Genomic DNA, 25,704 nt, shown 5'->3' on the forward strand with positions numbered 1-25,704 from the left:
AGTGATGTCATTTCAGCTTTTTTCCAGTCAGATCTGACTGTTTTTGGAAATGCAATGGCGGGAAAAATTTGAAAACAGCTGGCAGCGGGAATTCTAGCTTTTTTAGCAAATCGAAATATTTTTTTCCAATTTTACTTTTTTACGATTAGTACAATGAATAATCTAAGTACAATGAAAGCAGAATATATGGAAATCTAATTTTTTTTCTCTTCTTTTCCCGGGGATTACGCTTTTTTTAGCTGTTTTCTTGACTCGATTTAGCTGTTATGACCTAACAAAAAATTACATCACTGACAACAAAGAGTAAAAACCAAAAACTGTGATACCAGATCGAGAAAGAAAAAAATACCACACAAATTTTATCCAAATAAAAGCCTGATTTAGCTACTTATCGATACTTATCGATTGCCGCATCGGTTTTGCTGTCACCACCTGCTGTTGTTATCGAAGCCAAAGCCACACATTTGAAATTTTTTAAAACGAAATGGAAGTTTATACATTTGAGAAATCCTACTTGGAACGTTTAAAAGAAGCCGAGGCGGTTTTATCGTGGGATGGAGCTGTTATACCCGCCTCACAAGTACGTTCCGAGTGGAAATCCTTTGTGGAGTTGCAAATAGAACCGACTGGTAAGATGCGAATCCTCTCCCTCTCTAACATACACTCACACGTACATTGCAATTTTATAGGATGGCAGGCCATCTGGAGAATTCCGCGCGTAATCTGTGAAGATCTAAAATTACGCTATCCCACCATAGTCTATGGCTATGTGGACCAGGTGATCTTTGAAGAATTGAAGGCAGTATTTGTGGTAACAGCTGTGCAGGACAATGATGTTCATTTACCCGAACGCAACGAGGTTCATCTCATTGAATTATGGCCCACATTGAAGCAAGAGAACTCGGCCCTCAATGTAGACACAACAGCTGAGTGTGTGGATCGTTTGCGTTTCTTTTACACTTATGTATGGATGCCCTGGGACAAGGATTACGATGATGATCGCGATTGGGTGCAACAGCACTTGGAGTCGCGCATTCAATTGGCTTGTGATTTGAGCAAAAATAAGTTGTCACGTCCGCTGGCCTGTCATGTGCGCAGCCTAACCATGGAAGCTCGATATATTGAACAGCGTTTAGAGTACCTGGAACTGGATTTGAGTGATGCCGAGGCAGAGAGCGACGATGAGGCAGTGGAATTGAAGGACAATGGAAGTGATCCCTCTAGAAAAGTTTCGAAAACGACAGCCAGCGGTGGTGGCGATCGTAATGTTAGCCTTAACATGTCCACGCTCCCAGTGACTGATTTAATGTGCCTTCATCTGCGTATGGCCATTATACGCAGTGAATTTGAGATTCTCGAGAATACCGAAATGCGACGTGCGTACAGTGAGTTAAAAGCGAATGGTCTTAAATGTAATCTTGCTAGTGGTTCACTGTTGGACCATGTTGAGCGCCCGGCCCTATGTCATCTGGTCACTGTGGCCGGTCCATTGCAGCAACAAATGGATATGCTATTGATGGCCAAGCACCATCTTGGAAACCAAAAAATGGATGTATCAATGGGAAAATCTCTTCAAGATGTTCTAACCATATGCCAGAAAAATGATTCTATATTCTTGTCACCTGGTCAACATACAATTAAGTTTTTGGAGCATTTTAATGACAAAGGTTGTCTCAAGGGTTTGGCCAAGTCGGAGACTATTATGAACTGCGATAGAAATTTCGATCAGTTGCCAGTGATCTGTTCAAGCGATGAGGATAGTACATTGCTAGTTATCGATGGGGATTACACATTCACCAATTTGGTTTTCAACTGTTCACGTGTGCGTCGAGGAATCCTCCTAAGGAATGGCAATCTTTGCCTAAAGGGTTGCCGTCTTACTGGCGATGGTCATTCATCTACCCAAGAGGGTATCGTTTGTTTGCCAGGTGCAAATCTCGAGCTCAAGGATTGCCTAATCGAGGATTTTGGTGTGGGCATTTCCATGCGTCCGCAATCTCAAGCAGAGTTGGGAAGTGTAACAATCAGAAAAACCTTGACAGGAATGGAATTGCTGGACCGATCGGTGGCCATGAACTTACAGGGTTCGAAATGTATTTTTGAAAATTGTTGTGTGGGAATTATTGCCGATGGAATATCCTTGCCGGGACGCATGGAAAAGGAGCTTGTGTTAAAGGATTTCAATGATTTAAAGAGGTAATAGTATTATGAATATGTCTAAGATCAATTTACTAATACCATAATCTACGCGTTTTACAGTTTGAACGACAAAAATCTAATGGGAAATTGCAATTTTGTAAAATGTCGCAAGTGTATACGAGTTTTCAATGAATCCAATCAACTGATGGCAAAGCATTTGCATGAAATCCTGCTTGAAGAGGGTGGGGAGGAGAAGGAGAACATTAAAATGGCATGAGGTTGACATTGTGAATTAGTTTTAAAATAAGTGATGCATATCAAATATACATAAACATATATATATTTAAATTTAACGGTTACTACAGCGCTGCCACATAGGTAGATGTGCGCAACAGTTGGTTGTAGGGCTGCCATTTATTTTGGCTAATTGATATTCTCTACTTAGAAAAAAAAGTGACTAAAACATTATTTCTAAATTACTTAAGCCTTCCAAATTAGTTATTAATATCAAATTAATTTTAATAAAATTTAAACAACCAGCTACTATCTCGGAACTGGGTGGCAACGCTGTGAGTTGTTTATAAATAACGATACGCACTTAAAAGTCAGTTTATTATCTTTTAATTTGTTTAAAACGAAACAGGAGTAGCTACGAACAACAAACAATGTCCAAGGAGCATTGGATGCGAGAATTACCGCCCGAGCTGCGACAACTTTCCATTATTAATTTGGCCATTCCAGGTCTGATGATCTCATCGTCGGTTTTCATCAATTAATTAATTAATTCCAATCATCTCCAGGTTCCCACAACTCTATGACTTATGGCATTAATAGCAGCTCCAAACTGTCACCGGATGCCGAACCGGCCATACGACGTTGGCATCGTGTCTTTCCCTGTTTTGTGCGCCGTTGGTGTAAAAACCAATCCTCCAGCATCTTGGAGCAACTGCAGCTGGGTGTTCGTTATTTTGATCTACGAATAGCACAAAATGAAGGAAAATTCTATTATTGTCATGGCCTCTACTCATTGGAGATCTTTGAGCCATTGGAAGAAATTCGTCAATTTCTCGACACACATTCCGAGGAGGTGGTTATTCTCGATTTACAGCACTTCTATGCCCTCGATGTCGCCCATCATCAGCAGTTGCACATGGAATTGATACAGTTCTTTGGTCATCGTTTGTATTCCACATTAGATGGTAGTCTTCAGGATTGTTCTTTAGAACGTTGTCTGCAGCTGCAACGTCAAGTGGTTATCATCTACAGAAGATGTCCCATCCCACTACCTTTGCGTTTCTGGCCTAGTTACGCTTGGCCTACACCATGGCCCAACAAGGCCAGTGTTAAGCAGCTGCAATCCTTCCTAGAAGATTCCTTGCTATCCCGCCGACCACAAGATGGATTTGTCTCTCAGGTTTTAATTACACCAACTGGCCGGTATATAGCTCTTCGAATATTTTTCACACTTCAGCGTACAGCAAAAAGAGTGGACAAGAAATTGCATCCTTGGATCATGGAACAAATTCCGGGACCCTTTGATCCAAAACAAAAGCCTCGTGCAAATGTTTTTCTTGGTGATTTTGTTAACCTAAAGGATGGACAGTTTTGTAATTGGATTATTGACTTAAATAAGAAACTGGAGGCATTGGCAGAGCAGGAACAGGACGAGGAACAATAAAGTCGCACAAGCTTTATACATACAAATATATGGTGCTAAATTGTTATTAAATTTTATACTTACCATTAGATAGACTTTAAGTAAAAAATCAAAATCCTTCAAATATAATTTTTAGAACAACATTTTTATTTTGTGACTTTGAAAAAAATGTTGAAAATATTTATTAGGTTTACAATTGGTCGGATTATGACGATTTCTTATACCAAAAATTTATTTTCTTTATATAAACAAATTCAAAATTAAATAACGTAATAGTTGCCTTCCAAACCCCAAGAAAACAGTCAAAAATATAATTGTGGTCTATGCCTCAATGGTTATTTTTTATTAATAAAATCAATACACAAAAATATATATAATATAGTTTAAAAACTAAAAAAAACAAACAAACACAATCCATTGCATTAAATGTCCTTCGGAATTTGAGTTCCTTTTTGTCAATCGATGAGAAAGCGAACGGCTTTCGTCGTCGTTTTGCTATTGGGCGAAGTTATGGCAGTTTGGGCTTGGGATAGGGATAACGAACTGCCCATGCCCTGGAGTACTTGCTCCAGTTTGGTCAAAGCCTCTTGAATGCTTACAGCCAGGTTGCCATTATCCTGATGGTTTTCACGCTCGTTAACCGCAGTTTCACAATAGCGACGCAAACGCTGTGACGATCTGTGCATCACCTGCAACTCCTGATGGATAAGTAGGGTTAAATTGTTGCTCGTTTCAGTCGATTCCGTATCTGACTCGTAGGACAGATGACGTTTGGTGAACTGAGTCGTCTTGAATCCTGGTAATGGCGATACTTGGGGGGAATTACTTGCGGAAAGGAGTCGCTTGAAGGGCTGCTTCAATAGCATATCCTTCATGGCAGATAGATTTAAGCCAATGCGACTAGAATTATGAGCATCACCCAGAGTCTCATTTAGGTCATCTTCTATGGGTTGCCATTCTACTTCAACGCTTTGGAATATAGTCCTTGAATTAAGTTTTCCCTGATAGTCAGTTGAGTTATCTCTTAACAAGTCTAACCAAACACCCAGACGGGCTGTAGGCCATTCAGCCTTAAGGCCACGTTGCTTGTCTAGGATTAGGATAACCGTGCGGAGTAACCCAAACTCATCTGGTGACTGGGTTTGACGAAATTCTAGCTCTACACCCATTTGACGACAACGTTGCGTTGCTTCTTTGACCATTAATTGGGTTTTGTGCAGGCTTTCCTCGCTAGGATTCAGCATAATACGTTGTATATCCTCGAGTAGAGTGGATTTCGAAGCTGGCGTCGTCACGGCCACTGGAGTTTGAGCCTGGGCCAGAGCTTGACGTTCATTCTCCAACATCTCACTGTTGCATTTGTACTTAAACTGTTCCAATTCAAGGCATTGCAAACGCTCTTCAAAATCTTTGGCATGTTGGGCACGCTCCTGTTCTATGCTCATTAGAGCGACCCGTTTCTCAGCCTCTAGTTCGGTTCGCAATTGTTCTTCCTGCTTTTGAAGAATCTCCTGATGAGCCAACTGAAAATCCACTAGCTTATCAACTTTACCTCTCTGAGAGCAGAAGGGATTCGATATGCGAAAATAATGTGAGCCACCTATAACCAAACGATCGCCATGAAATAGCTCCCGACGATCCTCGAGCAATTCGCCATTTACATATGTTTCAAAGTCCTCGCTTCCCGGTATTACATACAATTTGCCACCACGTTCATGCTCTATGCTGCAGTGCTGTAACGCCACCAGGGGACCATCAAGTACTATATCCGGTTGAGGGGCTGTGGCACTTGGCAAACGTCCGCGTCCTATACGCACTATTCCCGGTGGCAATAGATAGAAAAGGGTTCCACTCAATATCGGATCGGCTGTAAGATTGACGAGACAAGCCTGCTTCTCCCCGGCAGCCAGTTCCAATGCCAAACCCTTGCGTTTCAGCAAACGTAATTCGGATTTTCGTAGATCCTCCGCCTCCTTAAGTTTTTCCATCCATGACTTTTGGGCCCTACTCAATTCTCGTTCCCTTTCGACCAACTGTTGACGCAAAGCTTCCACTTCTGAATCATCCCCAGAAGTTTCAATTATTATTTTCCGCGGCGCAGGATTTGTGTTGGTTCCCGAGGATATTCGCCGTTGTCGTTCGTAATCATTTTTCAGTGATTTTAGTCGATCGACTTCGGCTCGCAGATCCCTTATGATCTTGTCATGTGGCGACTCGTTCACTTTCACTCGATTCACAATGGAACGGGCTTTGCATGCATATCGCAGAGTTGCCAAGGTTTCATCAACATGTACACTGGCTGGCGAAATAGTGGCCAACATAACGGTTTTTGAATTACCACCAAGATTTTCCTGTAACGAAATTTAAAATAAATGAATGAGATTTTTAAGAGGTTCCATAATTATTTGAAGAATTATAAAAATTTATAACTTTTAAAAAAAATTTAGTATGATTAAAGCGTGGAAATTTGAAATCTGTTGACCTTAGTGTGAATATTGAAAGATAACCTCAAATTTTCAATGGCTTCCTTATGTTCTACTGTAGGTCAATACTATGCGTTACGTACTATGGTAGTACCTATAGGGTAAAGTGGTACATTTACATTTAGACGTTAACTAGTTTAATACGGCTTCCAAACAAAAAAAGGGCTTATCTCCTTTAATGCCTTAACATCGGGTTAATTAGGACTGAGATCCTGAGGTTCGGCATTCGGTGTCGCGCGGAAGAGGTTTATTCGGGGATAGAAACCCATGATAATCCATTGGCCTTCAAACTGCTGGACAACAGCATCCAGACCAGATGTCACCCACCAGACCTATCATTTAGACCAGAGACGACTGGTGATTCCACTCCCATGTCTTGTTTACCTTTGATACTATTTGCTAATTATCCATTCAGGACAGATTGCACAAATAAAAAAAATTCTCCTTCAATTTCTAATTTGTCACTCGAACACATTTTAATTACTTAATAGTCTACCAAATTACATAATTTTAACCTCCAAGCTAAGTCAACAGGTCTTTTTCACAATCTCCAATATATTGTCCTTCATTACGTAAGATTTGAAAGGGTCCTACACATTTTGATTATCTCAAAAATTACTCATTTTACACATTTTCTTAAGTATCTAGTAAGTCAAGTATCTTGTATAGTTAAGTTTCTGGCAAGACTCTAGTTTAAATTATTACCTAAAACATTAGCTTTAATTAAACAGTACAATCATTTCAAGTACCAAGTAATTGGTAATTGTAAAGGAAAACAGCGATAAAATACTGTATGTATAATGAATGTATGCCAACTCCTAGTAATTTTGTTTTCCTGTGTGGAGTGGAGTCTTATCAGAAGAACGCAAAAACAGCGCAAAGTGCACTTGTAAAATGGTAATTAAAATGATTTATTATGCTCATACAAAGTTTCATACATATTTTATGAAATAATAAAAAGTTGGAAAGAAAAGAGGAAGACAAAATAAAGCAAATAAATATAAATATTATTTATATTTATGTTTTCCACCTATATAAACAAAATGCTCATACATATGTACATACATATGTACATACATACATACATACAGACAGCAAAAAAAGTTTAAGTAAACTGCTTAAAGTTATATTATTTCTATTAGTACTCTTTCAATAATGGGGAAATTATTAAATTATGATTAGTTTATATTTGGAGCACTTATTTATTGACGAAGGGAGTGAAAAAGAACTGACTTCCTTTTGTAATTTTCTTTTTATGCGCCAAAAACCAAAACAAATGACGAAAAGCATGCCAAAAAAGTTTAAGTATGTTTCGTCTGTCCCGTTTAAAGTTAGGTGTTGCTCGGAATTTGCAAAGGTAATCTTCATTTTTCCTTTACTTTACTTGAAATTCATCAAATACTTTGCAATGGAATTTCATTTGTGTCAGTTTTGTGTGCGTAAATTGGTCATAATGGGTGGTGGCAAGCAAATACCATTAGAAACGCGACAAATAATTATAAAGCTATACTTAGAGGGTAAAGGTGTATGCGAAATTGGCAGAGTGATTGGCCGACCACCCACTAGTGTTCAATCAATACTAAAATCGTATAAACAAACATCTAGCCTTGAGGTTCAGCCCAGATCAGGCCGACTTTCAAAATTGAGTGCCAGAGATAAGCGACAAATTCTCAGTACAGTAAAGAGTGATCCAAAAAAGTCGGCCCCCAAAATACAGGAGGACCTATTTCTCACCTCTGAAGTTAGCGTTCATCCGCAAACTGTGCGAAATGTGATCCACAAGGAAGGGTACAACGCACGAACTCCTCGTAGGAAGCCGTTGATTTCTGAGGTCAATAAGAAAAAACGACTAGAATTCGCTTAAAAGTATCTAAACGAGCCAGATTATTTTTGGGACTCTGTTATTTGGAGTGATGAATCCAAATTTATCATTTTTGGGTCGGCGAATACTACTTTATAACTGAAATCAAATTTTGCCAAAAAACCTTCGTTTACTTAAACTTTTTTTGCTGACTGTATGTATGTAGATGATTCGAATCTTGACACAAGATTATGACCTCTAAAGATAGGAGAAGTCATTGTTGTTGTTGCTTTTGTCGTATACGGTGTTATCAATTATCAGTTCTCGCTTTTGCGGCCTTTTTTAACAAACTTCAAAATGCCGTTAACCGCCCAATTGTTATCAGTAAGTGTAGTGCAAAGTGTGAGTAAGATGGCAATAGAAACTACACGCACACACAGTCTTGTTTTTGTTGTTTGTCCAACTAAGTAAATATAGCTTTCTACATATATGTATGTATGTCTGTATATGAGCACAACTACATTTAAAGCTTAATATGCGTGTGTAATAGACACTTGTTTGATTAAGCAGGTCAGCATCGCAGCGAAAATACACAAACTAAGATAGTGGCAACGAGAGAGAGAGAGAGAGAGCAGGCGAGAGAAGCGGCATAGGAGAACGCGAGAATGTTTACATAAACTGCGCAGCAGCAGCTCAGTGGGCGCGGGCGTATGCTGACAACTAGTTAGACAGGGATAGAGCATAAATCCCACTAAATTTTTCTTTGGTACAGTGGTCAGCACTTAATTAAAATTGCAAATAATTTCAACCTTCGGGGGCCGGACCTAGGCCAAGATATATCTTGATTTCAAATTTAATCTTCAAATTAAATCAGTGAAAATTAAATATTTTGCGGTTGACTCATGTACCGAATCGTACCAACATCAGTTGTCTATATATAGAGTTTCTTTTTGTGTAGACCGCCCACTTCTAGATCATTGTCACGATCCTAAATGAAAACCACAAAAACCTGCTAATCAATCCGGTGTGTGTTCAAACATACATACAAAAAGACAAAACAATTTGATTAAATGCCAACCAAAATGACGTACGTACATTAATTAACACTAGTTTTACGCAAATGCTCACAAATTGTTAACTAAATAATACAAAAAAAAAAATTATAATTTGTGATACCGAAATTTCAGTACAATTCGACACGAATTCTGACAATCTGCTGATGGCCAAATTGTTTAAAGTTAATGCCAACTCAAAAATTGTATATTAACCTCTTTTGACCGTCTGCTTATTAATTAACAAATCATGGGAATTCTCTGCTTGGCAACTAAAAAATCCTGTCTTTTCATGACATGCGCGATATACAGTCTAGACGCTGATTAATTAGTTGGAATAAAAGAGAAACAACTCCGTTCCTCATTTTTTCATCAGCTTTTAACAACACACTGTTAATACAAAAAACTTCCCAATAGCAATATTTTCCATGTGTCATATATAATTAGAAATTATCATATATTAAAACCCAGCGAAAACTGGAAATGAATCAGATTACACGAATTTCCACTATAGCGCACCACTGTGCAGCGTTATATGCCACAGAGTGAGAGAGAGAGAGCGAGAAAGAGATAGCAATTAAACATTAAGCATGTGCTAGAGCTCCGCGTAGCTTCAACAAAAGCACGAGACGCAAAACCAACACATTCTCACTCGCACGTATACAACGACCGACACGAGCACGAGCACGAATCTCCACAAAACCCGAACTGTAAACAGCTACAAAAATGCAGTCGTTTCTCTATTCGGCTTTCAGTTTCGTACGAGACTTTCAGGCTGAAACAAACGAATTTCAAGCATTTTTCACTCAAGAGAGAGAATTGCATTTAAAATTCAATGCAAACATACAAAAAAAAATCAAATTAAATAAAACTGGTTCATACCTTAATAAATGGTATTAAAAAGTGCATAAATAACCTAAAAGAAAGTTATTTGAGAGACACACGCAAAAAAAAAACAAAGAAAATAAAGTGTTTTGTTGTTACAAAAAAAAAACTCTAAAAAAACCAAAGTTCATTGCACGTTTTATACTTTGAAAGAAGAACACACAAACAAAGTGAAACAAACGACCTCGCACAACACACACACCAACAACAACAACAAAGAAGAAGAAGAAGAAAGAAAAATAAAAAAAAAGCTCTATAATGGATGTTTGGGGATTTTGTGTAAGCGACTCCACCTTGTCGTATGGCGGCTCAATGCGGGGCGGCTATTACCGGGATTTTGAGCAGTTTCCGTATGGAACATTGGAGCCATCAACCACGCCTTTTGTCGTCAAGGATTCTTACAGTCGTGTCCAAGGTGAGCAAATACAAAACCGAAACCACAAAAATACAGTAAATTTACACGCAGCCATCACACACTTACACACAACTTAAAATCTGTGTGAACGTGCATGTTTGTATGTATGTGTGCACCAGCCCCCACACTCCGCGTAGTTTGTTTTTTGTTGTTTTTGTTTTTGCAAGAATTTAAAAATAGCCCCAGGCTGATTTGCTGGTTAGTGTTGTTGTTTTTCGCATGAGAAACACGCCTTAGTTTGCGCATCTGTCATACATATATGTACATATATGTAAGTATGTATGTATGAGAGTATTGTGTCACAGGGGGATGCCTGTATGTGTATGTGGTAAGAAACTTTCAAGTCTTATCAGAAACAGCAACAAATTCATAATATGTACACAAAAATATAAATTATACAAAAATTGCACGTGCCCCTAGCAAAAATTGCATTCTTTGCGTTAAAACTTTTATCAAAATTCATGCACAGTGACGTAATAGAGGTCACGTTTTGATGTTGATTGACCTTTTAAAGTCCTTTTCGTTGAGCCTTTAAATAACCGCATTTAGTCTAGATTCGCCACTGTTAAAGTTTAATGAAACCATTAAAAAGTTAAGACGGACAATTACCTTTTTTTGTTAAGACATGGTTTTCATATTGAGGTCATTTCAGTCCATTAACATGTTAATTAAATAGATAAATAAACACATACGAGACTGTACTTACACACACACATACACACGGCTCTTAGCTTGAGTCACAATAACAAATTTAAAGCAAGCAGGTGGTTTCCTTTCCTTTATTTTGAGCCAAATAAAGAAAACAATGTGTGAAAAATAAGACGCAATAAACAAAATAAAAAGAAACTCTAAATAAAGACAACAAAAACAAAAAAAAAAGGTGTGCAGTTGCGAGTTTTATCTGCCTGTTATAACCATAAAGAATATTTAGCAATCATATGACTAATGTTTTTAGCCTAGTGCAATATCATAGATAATAAATACATACACACATAGAGATTACATTGCGCCCAAGGTCGCTTATCACAATTGAAGTCGGGCATTTGCACAATTTATAAATAGAATATTTAGCAAAAAAAAAAATATATATATGATCAATCTATGGGGCTTTATCTAACCAGCAACGACAAGCTTAATGAACAGCCTGAACACCCTGTCTATCACAAGTCACAGCACAGGGTCATCATCATCTCAACATCATCAATAAAAAAAAAGAAGAAAAAATAGAAAAAATGCCGACGTGACGTATGTAGCGTAGTTCCAGCCAGCGCTACGTCATGTAAAGGCCAACAGATGGCAGCACGTAGGCAGGCAGCAAAAAGATTGGTTTGGGGGGGAATTGGGAAATGATGAACGAATGACCTTTCCTTAATTAACCTTTCGTGTTTTCGCCTCTTTTTTGATTACAGAAAAATGCAAACAACTGAAAACTGAGAAACAAATACGCAAGGATTGTCCTTTCTGCAAGGAGCATAAGAAACGGCCACTTGTCAATTATATGCGCAAACGTGAACAACGCAAACATCATGATAGCATCTGTGAGGATGATGAGGAACTGCATCATGAGCATGAGCATGAACATGACCAAGCGGCGGCAGTGCCACAGCAATTGGCTTCAGTTATGCATCAAAGTTGCAAGGTGTAGAACAAACGACTTTGACGATCGACAGACAAGTTAATAGACAGCAAATTCATAAAATGCCATAAACATAAACATTAAGAAAGACGAAGACGACAAACAAACAAATAAACAGCTGCAGCCAATAGAGTTTGAGAGAGAGAGAGCGAAATAACTACAATAATCTAATGCAAACTGTACCTACGGTACAATGCATAAAATATGCATTTCCGCTTCTGACGTCACTACCATTTACAAACACACAAAAACCAGCAACAAAAACTTGATACCAATTTTACAAAAAGCTCTTTATGATTCCCTCCCCCCCGGCTGCGCCCCTCTATAACCAACACAAACAAAGAAATGGAAGAAAAAAAATATGAAACAAAAGCAACATTATATTATTATATATTGTATGAGGGAAGCAGAAATATTTTTCAATTTTGCGTACTGAGACTGAGTATAAGAGAAACAAAAACTGCAGTAGAAAAATGTTAAGCGAAAATCGAAACGAAAGAGTAACGAAAAAAAAACAAAATTGTAAGAAAATCCAAAAACTTAAATTGGTTTTCCAAAATCTGTTGTTTTTTTTTCTGTTTCGTATTTGAAATAGTTTTCCCTTTTCTTCAAAAATTGGAGCCATGCGTTACAGGAAATTTATATATATACATTATATATATATTTAAACCAATGATTTGATAAAGGAAATTCTTAGAGTTTATTATATGTATCTGTATGTGTGTATACTTTGGAATGATCCCCAATTTATTATTATATATCCTTGTCTATATTAGACATCCGAAATATACGATATATATGTATATATATATGTATGTAACATCAAACAGAATACTGAAACTTTGCAACGTTTTTTGGAGACAAAAGCAGTAAATGTTTCTATCTATGTATATATATATATATATGTATATATATACGGAATGTACCTATATATTATAAAACGAAAAAAACTACAAAAATGTTAAAATGTTTATTAAACAAAAAAAAAAAAGAGTTATTGAAATGCTTTTTGTTGAAATAACTTGTTATACCATACAAATATTATTGAGAGAACCTTAATCCAAGCCCCCAACTGTGCAGCTCATAATACTTGAAGACTCCCCATAAAAAATAATAAACAATTTAGTAATTTAAGATTCAGTAACTAAATACTTTTTTTTTGGCTTTTTGAATATGTGAAATTTAAAATTTTTTGCTTGCGGGTACCAAGATGAAAATTTCAAAATTTATAAATTATTACATTACTATTACCGTTTATATATATATATTATATTGTATTTATGTTTAAGTTAATTATTATGCACATCATGTGTGAACATAACAAGAAAATAAAAATTCACAAAATTTTAAAAATCATATCTTTACTGTTTTTTTTTTTTTTAATTCTGAAGGCAAAAAAGTTTTAACCTGAATAACAGCCTAAACATCTGTTGAATAAGCAAAGTCGCCACATCAGATTATTTTATCATATTAAACAGATTAGACATTTGTTGTAAATTTTGCATTGATTTTTGGTAAAACAAAGATTATTTTTTTGGAAAAAATCTCAATTTAAAGCTACTTTGCCTACAAGGATATATAACTAATATCTGATTGATTAGTGAACTTTATGGTCTTAACTATAATTTTTTCCAAAAAGATTATTCGAGTCGGATCAATATGTTTGGGTAATATCTAGGCATATTATTTTGTAAAAGACTTCGTTACAATCTAGTTTGGGGCAGAAAAATAATTATTTCAGAACTAATCTAATCTATAAAATACATGAGCTTATCCCACTGATCATTTGGAAGATTTTTGGTAGAAATCACCCTAATGAAGGACCCATTAAGCCTTCTTGTTACGACTTGAAAAAGCATTACTCTGAATCAAAATAAGACACCAAAACGAGTCGGACACGATTCAAAATGTGACTGCAAAATATGATTACAAAATGAATCACTTACGATTAATGTATAAAACAAGTTGATTATGATTTAAGGTATGACTTAAAAAACAGTCAAATTATAAGAAGGGTTTAAATGGAAATTGAAAAAAGTCAAAGTCAAAGAGAACGAGCTCATTTTTGAATACTTATTTAATCACAAATTTAGTCTGAATTGCGATCTATAAAATGCTGCGTGGGATATTAAATAAAATTTTTGTTCATAAAGATCAACTGACTCAGGTGTTAAAACTGATTAAATCATTACAAAACCCATTTCCATATCATGGATAAACTGATAGATTGGTGTAGTAGTTGATCATCTCAAATAAGTAGTGGCCTGGTTGGCAGAATTCTAGGCAGAGGACCCAAGACAGAGGACAGAGGACTCACGACAGAGGACTTAAGGACACTTTCTGCAGATATATTGGTCGCAAGACTCAAAATAAAATACAAAGGGCTCAAGATAATCTAAATAATTAGCCTTTAAATGTTAGTTACATACAGAATCGCACTTGGTTCTTTTAGAAATTGTTTCAACTATATTTCATCTACGTTAAAAAACAATTTTGATGTACATGTTTTTAATAGTTGACTAAGTATATAGTAGTTGACTAAGTCAAGTGAATAACCTTTAAATGAATAGCCTTTAAAATGAGGAAATGTTTGAGGAATCAATTTAAATTCGAGACTCATCTATTTAAGTGATGTCTCACTTAAATATGACCTAGTTTTTATACATTTTTTTCACAATCACCCCCTCTCACCTAACATTTCGAGGCCTCAGAACAAATTTAGATACTTAAGTAGAAACATTGTGGTAGGCATTCCAAAAACATTTGGAAAGATCTACAAACTGGTTTGGTTTTCCAAACAAAAATTTTCCTATGGTGCTAACCAAAATGAAGATCCACGGAAATGTTTTAGTCTGGCATCTATTCGCTAATTAAACCGGTTAATAGCCATCATAAAAAAGATATATAAATAATTTCTCCATTATTTGAATGAAATGTCTCATTATTCTGACCCCGCTCTTGGATTTTCATAGCTTGACCCAGAGAATCATTTTATACTTTTGGTATTGACTGTGAGATTTCACCGACCTGGAACTTGACCATGGCGAGCTCTCTCTATTTTCAGTTTACTTTCGTATAGTTCAAAGTTTAACCCATATAACAGCCTCAACTCAATCAAAATTAAATGAATTAAGCTCAATTCAATTGAATTGGCGAGTTCAACTATAATTATTAAATCATATCAAGTTCTGACCACTTTTAACCGCACTTCAAGTACGAGTACAAGTTGCCGTCTTTTCAATTTGCATCCCTTGTTAAATTGCTCTCTCCTTACACCCAGACATACAGAGATATAACTAATCAAAGAGTATAAACATATAAATGTATGTATCTATAGGAGAAGGGAAGCCATATAAAAACGAGCAAAAAAAAATTGCAATTTACTTATTTGATTCATTTAAAATTCAATGTTAACTACTAGTACTCTGTCTGTCAAGGGGGACAAAGAGAAAAATGAATGCTTAAATTACAATTGTTGATGTGAGGGAAGTGGAACCGCAATATAATACAAGCACACATACAAACAAACTTGTTTAAAATGTACTATAAAGAATGTATGTATGTACATACATATGCATACATATTTTGCGGTTGATATAACAACAATAATAATAGTAATAACAATAATAATAGTAAGTAGTAATCGTAATAGTATAAAAAAATGCTTTAGATAAACAAGTATCACATGTACAAACAATTCGGGCATTTGAAAAATTCTAGTTTAACTACTAAGTATTAGCTAATAATGTATTAAATAACGTTTTTAAAAGCAATTACAGAATATTTAAACAATTACACAGTAGTGCCAACAAAATTAGGCAGAGTTCACTTTATTATTGATCTCAAAATAACAATTTTTATTTAACAATTTATCCTTTCTTAGTCTTATTGAAAGTAAGAAAACGACACCTGGTTCTAAAAGTTCCAAAGAATCAACCAATTTAAATAAAAAAGACTCTCAAGCTGAAAGATTCACGATGTCGAGATCCTTGTAAATCCTTCAAACTGTGAGGTTCATGACATTTTACAGGAGTTTTCAATCGAAAACAAAACCCTTCCTGAGCTCTCTACTTAATAGCTCGTGTCATATACTGTAAAACGTGACAAAAACGTGAGATTTAAATTATTTCACACTTCATTATTATGGGATGATATAAAGCAAATAATTTATGACGCATGTCACGTAGTGAATGAGTAAGAAATATCAAATTTTAGTGTCCTACCAAATTAGAATAGAAGTACCGATGTATACAAACTTTTAATTAACAACTCTTTCCAGTCACAAAGCTGAACCTGTTTAGTATGTTTGCTCTTTTGTAATCATTTTGATTGTTCAATTGTTCAGTGATTCACTTCATTACTGACTGGGTTAAATATGTGCACTAAATTTGTTTTTTTTTGACTCATTCATTTGATCAAATACAAATGACTGACTTGCTACTGTTGATTCGTTTACTTGCTTATTTATTCACTTCTTCAGCTATTCTTCTTTACTTGTTCATTCACTCACTCACTTGTCCAGCTACCTTTAGTTTTTTATTCATTCATTTGTTGTTTGACTTCTGTAAATCATTTACATTTAAGTAAGTTTGCTCTTTTTTCATGGATTCAGCTAATCAAAAACTTTACATGTTCATTTATTCACTTGTTCAGCTACTTTTAACTCCCTCAGTTGTTAATTCAATAACTTGTTCAGGTACTGTAAACTCATTTACATGTTCATTCACTCAACAAACATCATTCGCATAACAAAACTTGATTAATTCCAATCACATCTTTATATAATGTTTGAAAGGTACAGTTTTCTCAAAAAGCCAATTTGTTAAGGTTCTCAAATGTTAAGGTCATTTACAATAATAAAAAAAAACTTGTTTTAAATCTCATTAAGGGATCATCATTAAATAACTACCTGGCGCTAGAGACCGGCCCCTGCTGCTAAATTAACAACTATTACGAATCCAAATGTTCCAGTACTTAAACAAAAGTTGTTTATTTTCCGACTATTTTGCTTTAGATAGTAGTTATATAGTCACACTATGTGTTTTTGTTCCCTTAGTTTAATTAGCATTCATAGATATGTACATAAAAGTAGGTATAAATTGGAAACATCATGCCATGAAACTCGGCTTCGCATTTGGCTTGAATGTGAAAAATCATTTAGCTGTGACTAAAAAACGATTGTTGCTAATTGTACAAAACAAAAATATATAAACAGATAAACTCGTTGAATTTGATGACGTGGTACTGCCACGCTTTTGGTATTGACTGTTATGGATCCTATCCTTTAGGATAAAAAACTTTACATTTTCTTAAAAGAATTCTCTAGAAATTGGATATTCAAACAAATAGACTGTTAAGAAATGCCTCATTTCAAACTAATTTTGTGGTGTCGACGATAAAAACAGAAAAAACGGGCTTGGGAAATAAATTGGAGTACTTTAATGAAGTGCAGTGCGGTTTACCAAGACTAAAAACACTTTGCACACGAACCACAAAATCAAATTATCATAATCGTCGTAATCGCTTAAAGTTTAATTTTTTAGCTCAGCTTTAGCTTTTACAACTGCAGTTTGAAATTGAAGTTTGTCATGTGAAGGTTACACAACGAAATAGTTGGAAAAATAAGAAAAATAATTATCAAGGACAAAGCACAAAAACACTTTTAAATAATTTATTATTTACAAATATTAACTCATTAAAATGCTTAAACGTTTTCTTGGCAAACTTAAATCGCCCACTGCTTGGCAGAAGAAAAGCAAATATGGTAAGTCCAAGAGTTCTTTATAATAAACTTTCTTTGGTTGGATTCCTAAAGGCCTGAAGCAATATCCCATTGATCGAGCAGATTTCTAGTTCTATTATCTTTGCGAATCGGAAAACCCAAATTGCAACGCTTGGAAGATTAAATAGTCTAAAGATATATCTTTATCTTTAGATATATCTTAATATATTTTAAGTTATGTATGTTTATGCAGAAATAATGAAATTCATGGACGTATCCAGTTGGATCCGAAGATCCAATTTCATGTCTCTATATCCCCAAATTAGTAAACCTTTGTCAATTTTGAAAAATACTTAATCTAACAAAATCTTTTAACTCTTAAATTGAAAATTACAAAATTGTCTAAGCTAAAAACCTTTCAATTTTAATCAGTCACACTCCAAAAATATTTCCTAGATCTCTCCATGCTAAAATTGAAATACTTTTATGCAGTAATATCAGTTTTTGGACAAATTTCCATAAAGTATTGCTATATGAAAGCAAACCACGTTATTATATAACCAGTTAACCAACATCCTTTGACTAATTCAAAACAAATAAAACTGATTCATTAAATAGAAGTAAAATTTAGAAATACGTTTTTCCCCTATTATTTTAGTTACTGACCCTTTGGCCATGAGTAATTAATTACTCATTGCAAAATAAGTAAGATATATATTTGTTTAGATCAAATGTACAGCAAATTATTTTCTTTTCTAATTATAAATTTGTTATTCTTTGGGAAATATAGACTCAGAATAATCAACACAGGCTAACTTTATGTGATTTGCATACCAAAAATTATTCATAGTTTACATTTGAAGTCGAATTCAATTATTGCAGCTATAAATATTGTTTAACCAGATAATAATAATAATTTAATTTCATTTTATAAATAAATTGATTGAATTAAATAAACTATCAATTATCAAATATCAATCAATTATTTCAACTTCAAGATATAATTGTTCATAAACATAGTTTTTTTGTATTTGCAAAAAGATCGATTGGTATAGCTTTATGGGTTGATACTAACAATAAGTCAAATTGGATAAAAGTTTATATGTATTTTTTTGGAATATAATAAAGTCACTTGGGATATCTGTGGCAGATCTAGACCATGACTGGATCATTGACCATATTGGTGGGAAAAATAGGCATTTAGGCTGAAATCGGGCATTTTGGAGTAAAAATCGATCTTGGATATGGAAATTTAACCAGTTTTTACAAGTAAAATCTCGAGTTAGGAAGAGAAATTCCAGCATCTACCCCCTCAATGATAACATATTGAAGCTTTAGGTAATTTAATGAAAACTTATTGTTAAATACATTGTAGGTTTAGGTATTTTTGTGTGAATAACTTATGTTGTGTGTTTAAAACTGATTTTGGAATATCAGTCAAAAGTTGTCATCTCAATTTTTTGAGCTATAAGTTATAATAAATGTCTAGACTTTGGAATAAGGTGCTTAGGTTTACTGTGTTTAAGATAAAACAAAACTGACTATAGCAAATTGGTTTATTATTATGACTTTATTAATACTTTGTAATATCTGAAATTCTGCTGAGCAAACTGAACTTATCTTGCCCAATGTGTCAAGACTTCACATGTCTGTCGAACGCTCACTTTTTTTTCTCTTATCGAATTAAGTTGGTTGCACCACCAATCATTTTCAATATTATTTATATTTCTTTTGTTTGATTTGCAGTTCCATCGAATGGCACCACCAACAGCAAGTTGAGCAAGACAAAATCGCAAAATTGCAAATGTGAGCCAAGCACTTGCAAATGCAGCAGCAAAAGGCGGCAACAACAACAATATCAGAGATTAATTTTGTCGCAACTAAGACGGCGAGGTGCTGATAACATATCAAGTGTTATATTATTCTAAGTGCCAACCAAAAAAACAAAAACAATAAAAAATTATCTTGTATTGGACAAAATTTACTGCATGTTGTTGTTTCTTTTTCTGGAGGAAAAGATAGGAAAAGTACTTAAAAAGATAGACGAAAATCTAAACTTAGAATGGAAAATTCGAGCATGGGGTAAAGCTAGAGCGAGAGAAGTTCTTTTATATTTTTAAATTGAAGACTGATATAAACTCATATCTAAGAAGGTCGCTACTCAACAACATTCTCGTTGGCCTTATCACTTAGAGGCTTCCCCCCTTTTATTTATTATTATTTTTTTTAGCTATTTAAGCAGCTTACGATCTACATACAAAAGTCATGGCGCCATTATGTCAATATTGACTTTGGTTACAAAATCAGTTTTCAGTTTTCCTTCAACAAGTCATAAGTGTGAATTACTTATGAAACTACTTAACAGTAGGTAATATTGTGATTTTAGCAATTCTCAAGTGAGATAGTTAGGATCTTCAATACCACAAGATAGTAGTAAGAAAAATAAACAACTTTATGGACTTTGTAATCACTAAAATGTGAATGTAATACGGTTATTACTCATTTTACGCTTTAGAAAATATGATCGATACGCCATTTATTAAGAAAAATATACCTATTGTTTACAAGTATTTGGTTAGATATAGTATTGCGACTTTGTTATTAGAAGGGTCAGTTATCTCACAAAAGGTGTTGAAAGAGGCACAAGATACGCCAAGGATTATATAAAGGCTGTAAACAAATTATAAACAAAAAAAAAAAAACTCCCTGTATTTATCTAAATTACTGTTTACCTAAAAATTAGTTTCACTCGGATAGAGAATACTGTAGATAAATGTTGATATCTAACAAGTGGATCAAAGTTTAACAAGTTTAAACTGCAGGAAATCTGCTATAAACTTCTTAAAGTACTTTTAAAAGATCTTAATTTTGGCAATCTAACTTACTTTACCTAAACTTTTTTACCTGACTTTGAAGATTTTAACCTGAATTATCAGAATTGAAGACAGTCAGTTTAAAGTTTTATAAGATTAATCATTTTCGAAAGACCTTCATTTTGGCCACGACTTTAAACTTACTTCACTTGAAATTGACTTAATTGTCTTTGTGTAGAATTGAACCGGAAATTCAGAATAAACAAAAATCGGTTTCAGTTTTTAAGAACAATCGTCAGTCTAACCAAATAATCATTTAAAAATCTTAAAGTTTGTATATATCGGTCCAAAAGTGAACAATACTTAATCAGTATTAACAATTCGAATGCCTCTGTTTTGATTAACGTTTTTTTCTAATCAAATGATTACGTTAGAATAACACTTGATACTGAATCAGTTAAGAAATGATAAAAATACTAAGAGTGTAAGAGTTAATCATTTGTATAAGCTGACGAATCGTGTAATATCACATGACTATATATGTACCTATAATCAGTTTAGTAATAAATTCTACGAACTACAAGGAAGTCAGTCTAACAGGTAATACATTTTTTTCTTTCAAATTCTTCTTCTTTTGTTTGCTTGTGTCGAGCCACAGTTATAGCCTTATATAATATATTTTACCACACGTGGCTCGTTATCAGGTCGTCGAATTGTGAGTAAATAAAATCGAAATTTATGATTATAAAAAGATATGATAAAAAAAATATAACAAACGGGCATATCATTTAAGTAGGGCAGTTTGGTTCCCCGAGAAAAAGGTGAAAACTAATTATTTAAAATTGATAAAAGACATGAAACAATATACATATTTATGGCGATAAGGAATATCTATGTATGAATGTGTCTTAGTTCAACAGAATTTTTGTTTCCGAATCTTTATGAAATCAAACAATTCCTGGTATTTTATTCCAATTTCAAGTATAAACTTGAAGAGAATTTGCATATGACTTTTGTATATATGTTTGTACGATTTCGCTATATAATTAGATGTGCAAATTCCAACAACAGAATTTGTTTTAACCATAAAAACCAATGTCTGAAATCTTTATAGACCAAGTTTCGCGTGTATCACATAGACAAGGGGACGACATCATCACGAGATCAGAGGTTTTGCTTTTGTAAATACAAAATGTGTTTGTATATACATATATGAATATACATACATACATATGCAAATTAAAAGTTCTATATATTAGAGACGAATTTTTGATACCCTTTAGTAAATTTAGAAAACATACAAAATTGTTGAACAACATTTTGCTGGACTTTTCCAATCGAAAGTTCTTAAATTTTGAAAACTTTTTCATTAAATGATCCCAGAAATCAATAAAATTTCTTGAAAACATTCTTAATAGATCAAATTTTTAAATATGTAAATAGGAATGGGTAACTAACTCATAAACAAAGTAAGACAAATTAAGTAAGGCCTTCTCATATAAGTTATTAAGACATATTTTTACTTAATAGTTTAAATCAACTAAGAGCTAACTAGGAGGAAGCCAAGGTCTATAGTTCTACCCTAAACTGAAACCCATGAACTAGTATAACAAATTTTTATAAGAGAGAGAGACTATAAAGTTGAGTCAATAAACTATCATCTGAGAAACTATACTCGTGACAACTGGTGATACCATATAGGCGAAGTAAATATTCTCAAAGTGATACGGTATACCCCTCTATTTACCCTCAACAGGGAACAGGGTATACAATTATACTTGTATATGTATATTTGCATAATGATACGAAGGAGAACGAACTTGGAAACAATTTTCCAAAGTTCTCTTATATATACATGCAATCTACATATATGAATGTATACACGCGCATATATGTATGTATGTAGTGAAAGGGGTTCATATGAGATCATTTAAAATGGGTGCGTCCTCAATATAATATTATACCTATAAACATATATGTATAAGGCAATTTGATTAATTTTACGATTTTTAAGATTGTGACAACGATTGATTGTTTGATAGAAGCGAATGCATTGATAAGATTTTAGTGACGAGAGCTATGGAAAAAAAACTTGGGTATAATAATATTGAAATATTAAAAAGTTTAAGAAAACTAATAAATATTATAAATATAAACATGGTTATTTTTACCCAACATTTATGTCAAACTGGGGATTATTTTTAAATACAAATTTGACAAATTTTCGCCGTTTTTCGACTATTTTTCAAAGCTGTTTTTACAGAAAAGTGGATATTTGAAAATAAAGTTTATTTTTATTAGCTTTTAGTAAATAATTTAGTTTAGGTTAGTTTTATTAGCTTTAGTCTGAATCACACTAAAGCTTAAACTTTTTACTAAACACCTTACAAATTTTCCTTTTATCCAAGTGGTAAAAAAAATATGGGTTAAGAGATATTTAAATACACAAATTTATATATTTTTGGAGAAGCTGTAACCAATTTGTTTGGCTTAATCCTTTAATTATATATAAGAAGTCTGATACAGTTGTGTTCAAAATAATAGCTACGTTACTTTAATGAAATCTGTTTCATTTATCGTAATTCACTTCAAATCTGTAGTGAATACTACAAAAAGTCGGTTTTTGAATGGAAATTTTATAATATTCTTTAAAGCTATCTCAATATGTGTAAAAGTAATAAATAATATAAAATATTAAAATTTTCTCAGTTAAACAAAAAAAATTGGAAAACCCAATGAGAAATGATTTAGTGATTTAAATAGATGTAATCTCTTTTGCCAACATTTAAGACATTCAAAGAAACTATTATAAATATTTTTGTGATAAAAACATTAAATGATTTAATTTTAAGTTGCTAAAGTCTATTATTGACCAAGTTATTGTCGTGTCAAGGTTTCAGCCTCAAAATCAATTTCGAAATCATTTACAAGGTAAACGAAAAAACAAAAAACTAGAACAAATTACAAATTCAACTGATAACCCACATTTGGAGGTGGAATGATAATAAAAATTGAAAGTGAAATGTGGTGCACTTACCCTAAGTAACCAGGTGAGGACACTTTCTCGATAGGGAACAAATATATTGGGCACAGATGATGAGGAGGAGGACGAGGTGGTTCCAACGTATGGGCCATTTTTGCGAGAATCTGCCAATGCAGCAATTACCTTGCCCAAGGTAAGTAAACTCTTGTTGATGCTAACGCCTTCTCGTATCCTTTCACCATTCGAACCAGATACACTGATCCTTTCGCTGCCGGCCAAATCCACAAGACTGATTTTACTGCGACGTGTTTGGCGTAACGATGAGGCTGCAGAGGATGTGGTAGTTCCTGAATCCGTATCCGAAGATAGACCATCATCGCTTGATAAATCCGTTAAATTGAGAACAATATTGAATATGGAATGGGAACGTGAACTCTTGTCATTCATGGCCGTGGAAGCTGTGGCACGTTGCGAATTGCCGACAGCCAACCAATTGCGTAGAGCTGAATATGAATCCACAGAGTGCGCACTCAAATCCACAACATAAGGACCAAATATGGGATGTTCGCGCACTTTGAGAGCGGGTCTAGTTTGTTGTTGGTGTTGATGATGCTGCTGCAGAGGTGTCGAATCTCCGGCAGTTACCACTTGCTGGACACTTAAAAGATCATGGATCTTCTCGTTGTAGATCTCAAAGTAGCTAACCTCCACCTCGACTTGCAGCTGTTGATGACGAACAGCTTCAATGCGACGAAACAATTCATGACAGAATCGTGGTATAATGCCGGCTTCATCATGTGGCGGTCCACCATCAAGTGCCGCATCATCCAGAGCTTCTATGCCCATCATACTGTAAGATTTGCCAGATCCCGTCTGTCCATATGCAAACAGGCAGGCATTGTAGCCCTCGAATGCCGTATCGATCAAGGGACAAGCTGTTTTCTCAAAGACTTTTGCCTGGCAAGCGTAATTCTTTCTATCCGGATCGCACGAATAGAAAACTTGATCATAGCTAAAGAAATGTGTAACTCCGGCAGATGCATCGGCACTGCTGCCAGCCTGGACAGTCAACTCGTTGCTATTGCTATGCACCTGAACCACATTGGTGACCTGACCACGTGTACATTCCAATGCATTCAGCGGCCGGACACGGACAGCCACCATCATATTACTATCTTCAGAGACACTGTGCATCGAGTCCGTCATGGCATCAAGTTTATCCGATCTTTCCTTCTCCCTGGGAGTCTTTGATTTCGAGGCAGATGCAATGGGAGTCTTTCCCGCCACTGGCCCAGCTCGACCAGGTGTAAATCTATAAAGAGATGAAGGTGTATAGCAAGCATTTAAGGCTGTCGACCTAACTGTTGGCTGGGTGGGTGTATTTTTTGTTCGACTGAATGCCGTATTCAACAGCTGCTCTGGTGCTGCATCCTGCGACTTCGGCGTCCTGGTCAACACTTTTTTTCGCAGTCCATTGGCATCTGTGGCGGCTGGCGTCGTGCTTCCACGTCCACGCATTTGATATTGTTGTATTCGTTGACGCACCGGCGTGCTCTTATTGCTCATCTTTTAATTTTGTTATACTTTCTTAATAATTTTCAATATATAAATACAATAAATGTTCGTTGTTTTTCGAATTATTGCGGGGCGTCTGTTCTGTTTATTGTTTTTCTGCCAATTTCAAATATCAGGGCTGCATGTGGCCGAGCATTATCGGTAGAGATGGGCGATATTTCGTGACAAATCTAAACCCGATAGTCTGCATATCGATAAGAAGTCGACATTTTGCCCCGATAGACGCTAATCAATTGACATTTTGCGATTTCCGATTGCTACGATTGGCGTTGCCAGATGGTCAAAGTTAATTCCCGCTCAATTTTATATTTCAAAGAGAAACGCAACAAATAATGTTGCAAAAATTCAGTTAACAGTACTCTTTGTCGCATTATTTAGAATTTATATTGTGTTATAAAATTAATTTGCTTCATTAAATACACACCTCATCAATGTGCTCAAAACGGGTGCTACTGTGTATACGAAAGTTGGTCGTACGAACGTTTTTACTTTATTTAAAAAAAACTTTTGTATTAAACTATATAGCACTAAGCCTTTATGTTG

At 34.7% G+C, this 25,704-nt stretch overlaps 4 protein-coding genes across 7 annotated transcripts; 3 read left to right on the forward strand and 1 right to left on the reverse strand.

Annotated features, from left to right (window-relative positions):
* Positions 1 to 431: 431 nt before the first annotated feature.
* Positions 432 to 2,741, forward strand: LOC6641722 (protein nessun dorma). Its single transcript, XM_002064440.3, has 3 exons — positions 432 to 629; positions 690 to 2,196; positions 2,260 to 2,741. The coding sequence occupies exons 1-3, from the start codon at positions 485 to 487 to the stop codon at positions 2,414 to 2,416; spliced, it is 1,809 nt and encodes a 602-aa protein (XP_002064476.1). The 5' UTR covers positions 432 to 484; the 3' UTR covers positions 2,417 to 2,741.
* On the forward strand, positions 2,646 to 4,026 carry LOC6641698 (PI-PLC X domain-containing protein 2). The gene is made up of 3 exons (XM_002064439.4): positions 2,646 to 2,708; positions 2,783 to 2,880; positions 2,940 to 4,026. Exons 2-3 carry the CDS (start codon positions 2,805 to 2,807, stop codon positions 3,815 to 3,817), a joined length of 954 nt encoding a protein of 317 aa, XP_002064475.1. The 5' UTR covers positions 2,646 to 2,708; positions 2,783 to 2,804; the 3' UTR covers positions 3,818 to 4,026.
* A 155-nt stretch (positions 4,027 to 4,181) lies between these two features.
* LOC6641696 (kinesin-like protein KIF14) lies at positions 4,182 to 25,282 on the reverse strand. The gene is made up of 2 exons (XM_002064437.4): positions 23,641 to 25,282; positions 4,182 to 6,147 (listed from the first exon to the last, which is right to left on the reverse strand). Exons 1-2 carry the CDS (start codon positions 25,150 to 25,152, stop codon positions 4,252 to 4,254), a joined length of 3,408 nt encoding a protein of 1,135 aa, XP_002064473.2. The 5' UTR covers positions 25,153 to 25,282; the 3' UTR covers positions 4,182 to 4,251.
* LOC6641697 lies at positions 9,875 to 19,760 on the forward strand. 4 transcript variants are annotated; one of them, XM_015178536.3, is made up of 2 exons: positions 9,875 to 10,432; positions 19,537 to 19,742. In XM_015178536.3, the coding sequence occupies exons 1-2, from the start codon at positions 10,276 to 10,278 to the stop codon at positions 19,716 to 19,718; spliced, it is 339 nt and encodes a 112-aa protein (XP_015034022.1). In that variant the 5' UTR covers positions 9,875 to 10,275; the 3' UTR covers positions 19,719 to 19,742. The 4 variants fall into 4 exon arrangements, with proteins under 4 accessions (XP_015034022.1, XP_002064474.1, XP_046866987.1 ...); XM_002064438.4 differs by lacking the exon at positions 19,537 to 19,742 and adding an exon at positions 11,842 to 12,121 and having other exon boundaries at positions 9,883 to 10,432; XM_047011031.1 differs by lacking the exon at positions 9,875 to 10,432 and adding an exon at positions 17,090 to 17,156 and having other exon boundaries at positions 19,537 to 19,760.
* Positions 25,283 to 25,704: the final 422 nt, after the last annotated feature.

The sequence above is a fragment of the Drosophila willistoni genome (genome assembly GCF_018902025.1).
Source record: "Drosophila willistoni isolate 14030-0811.24 chromosome 2R unlocalized genomic scaffold, UCI_dwil_1.1 Seg200, whole genome shotgun sequence".
Taxonomy (NCBI): domain Eukaryota; kingdom Metazoa; phylum Arthropoda; class Insecta; order Diptera; family Drosophilidae; genus Drosophila; species Drosophila willistoni.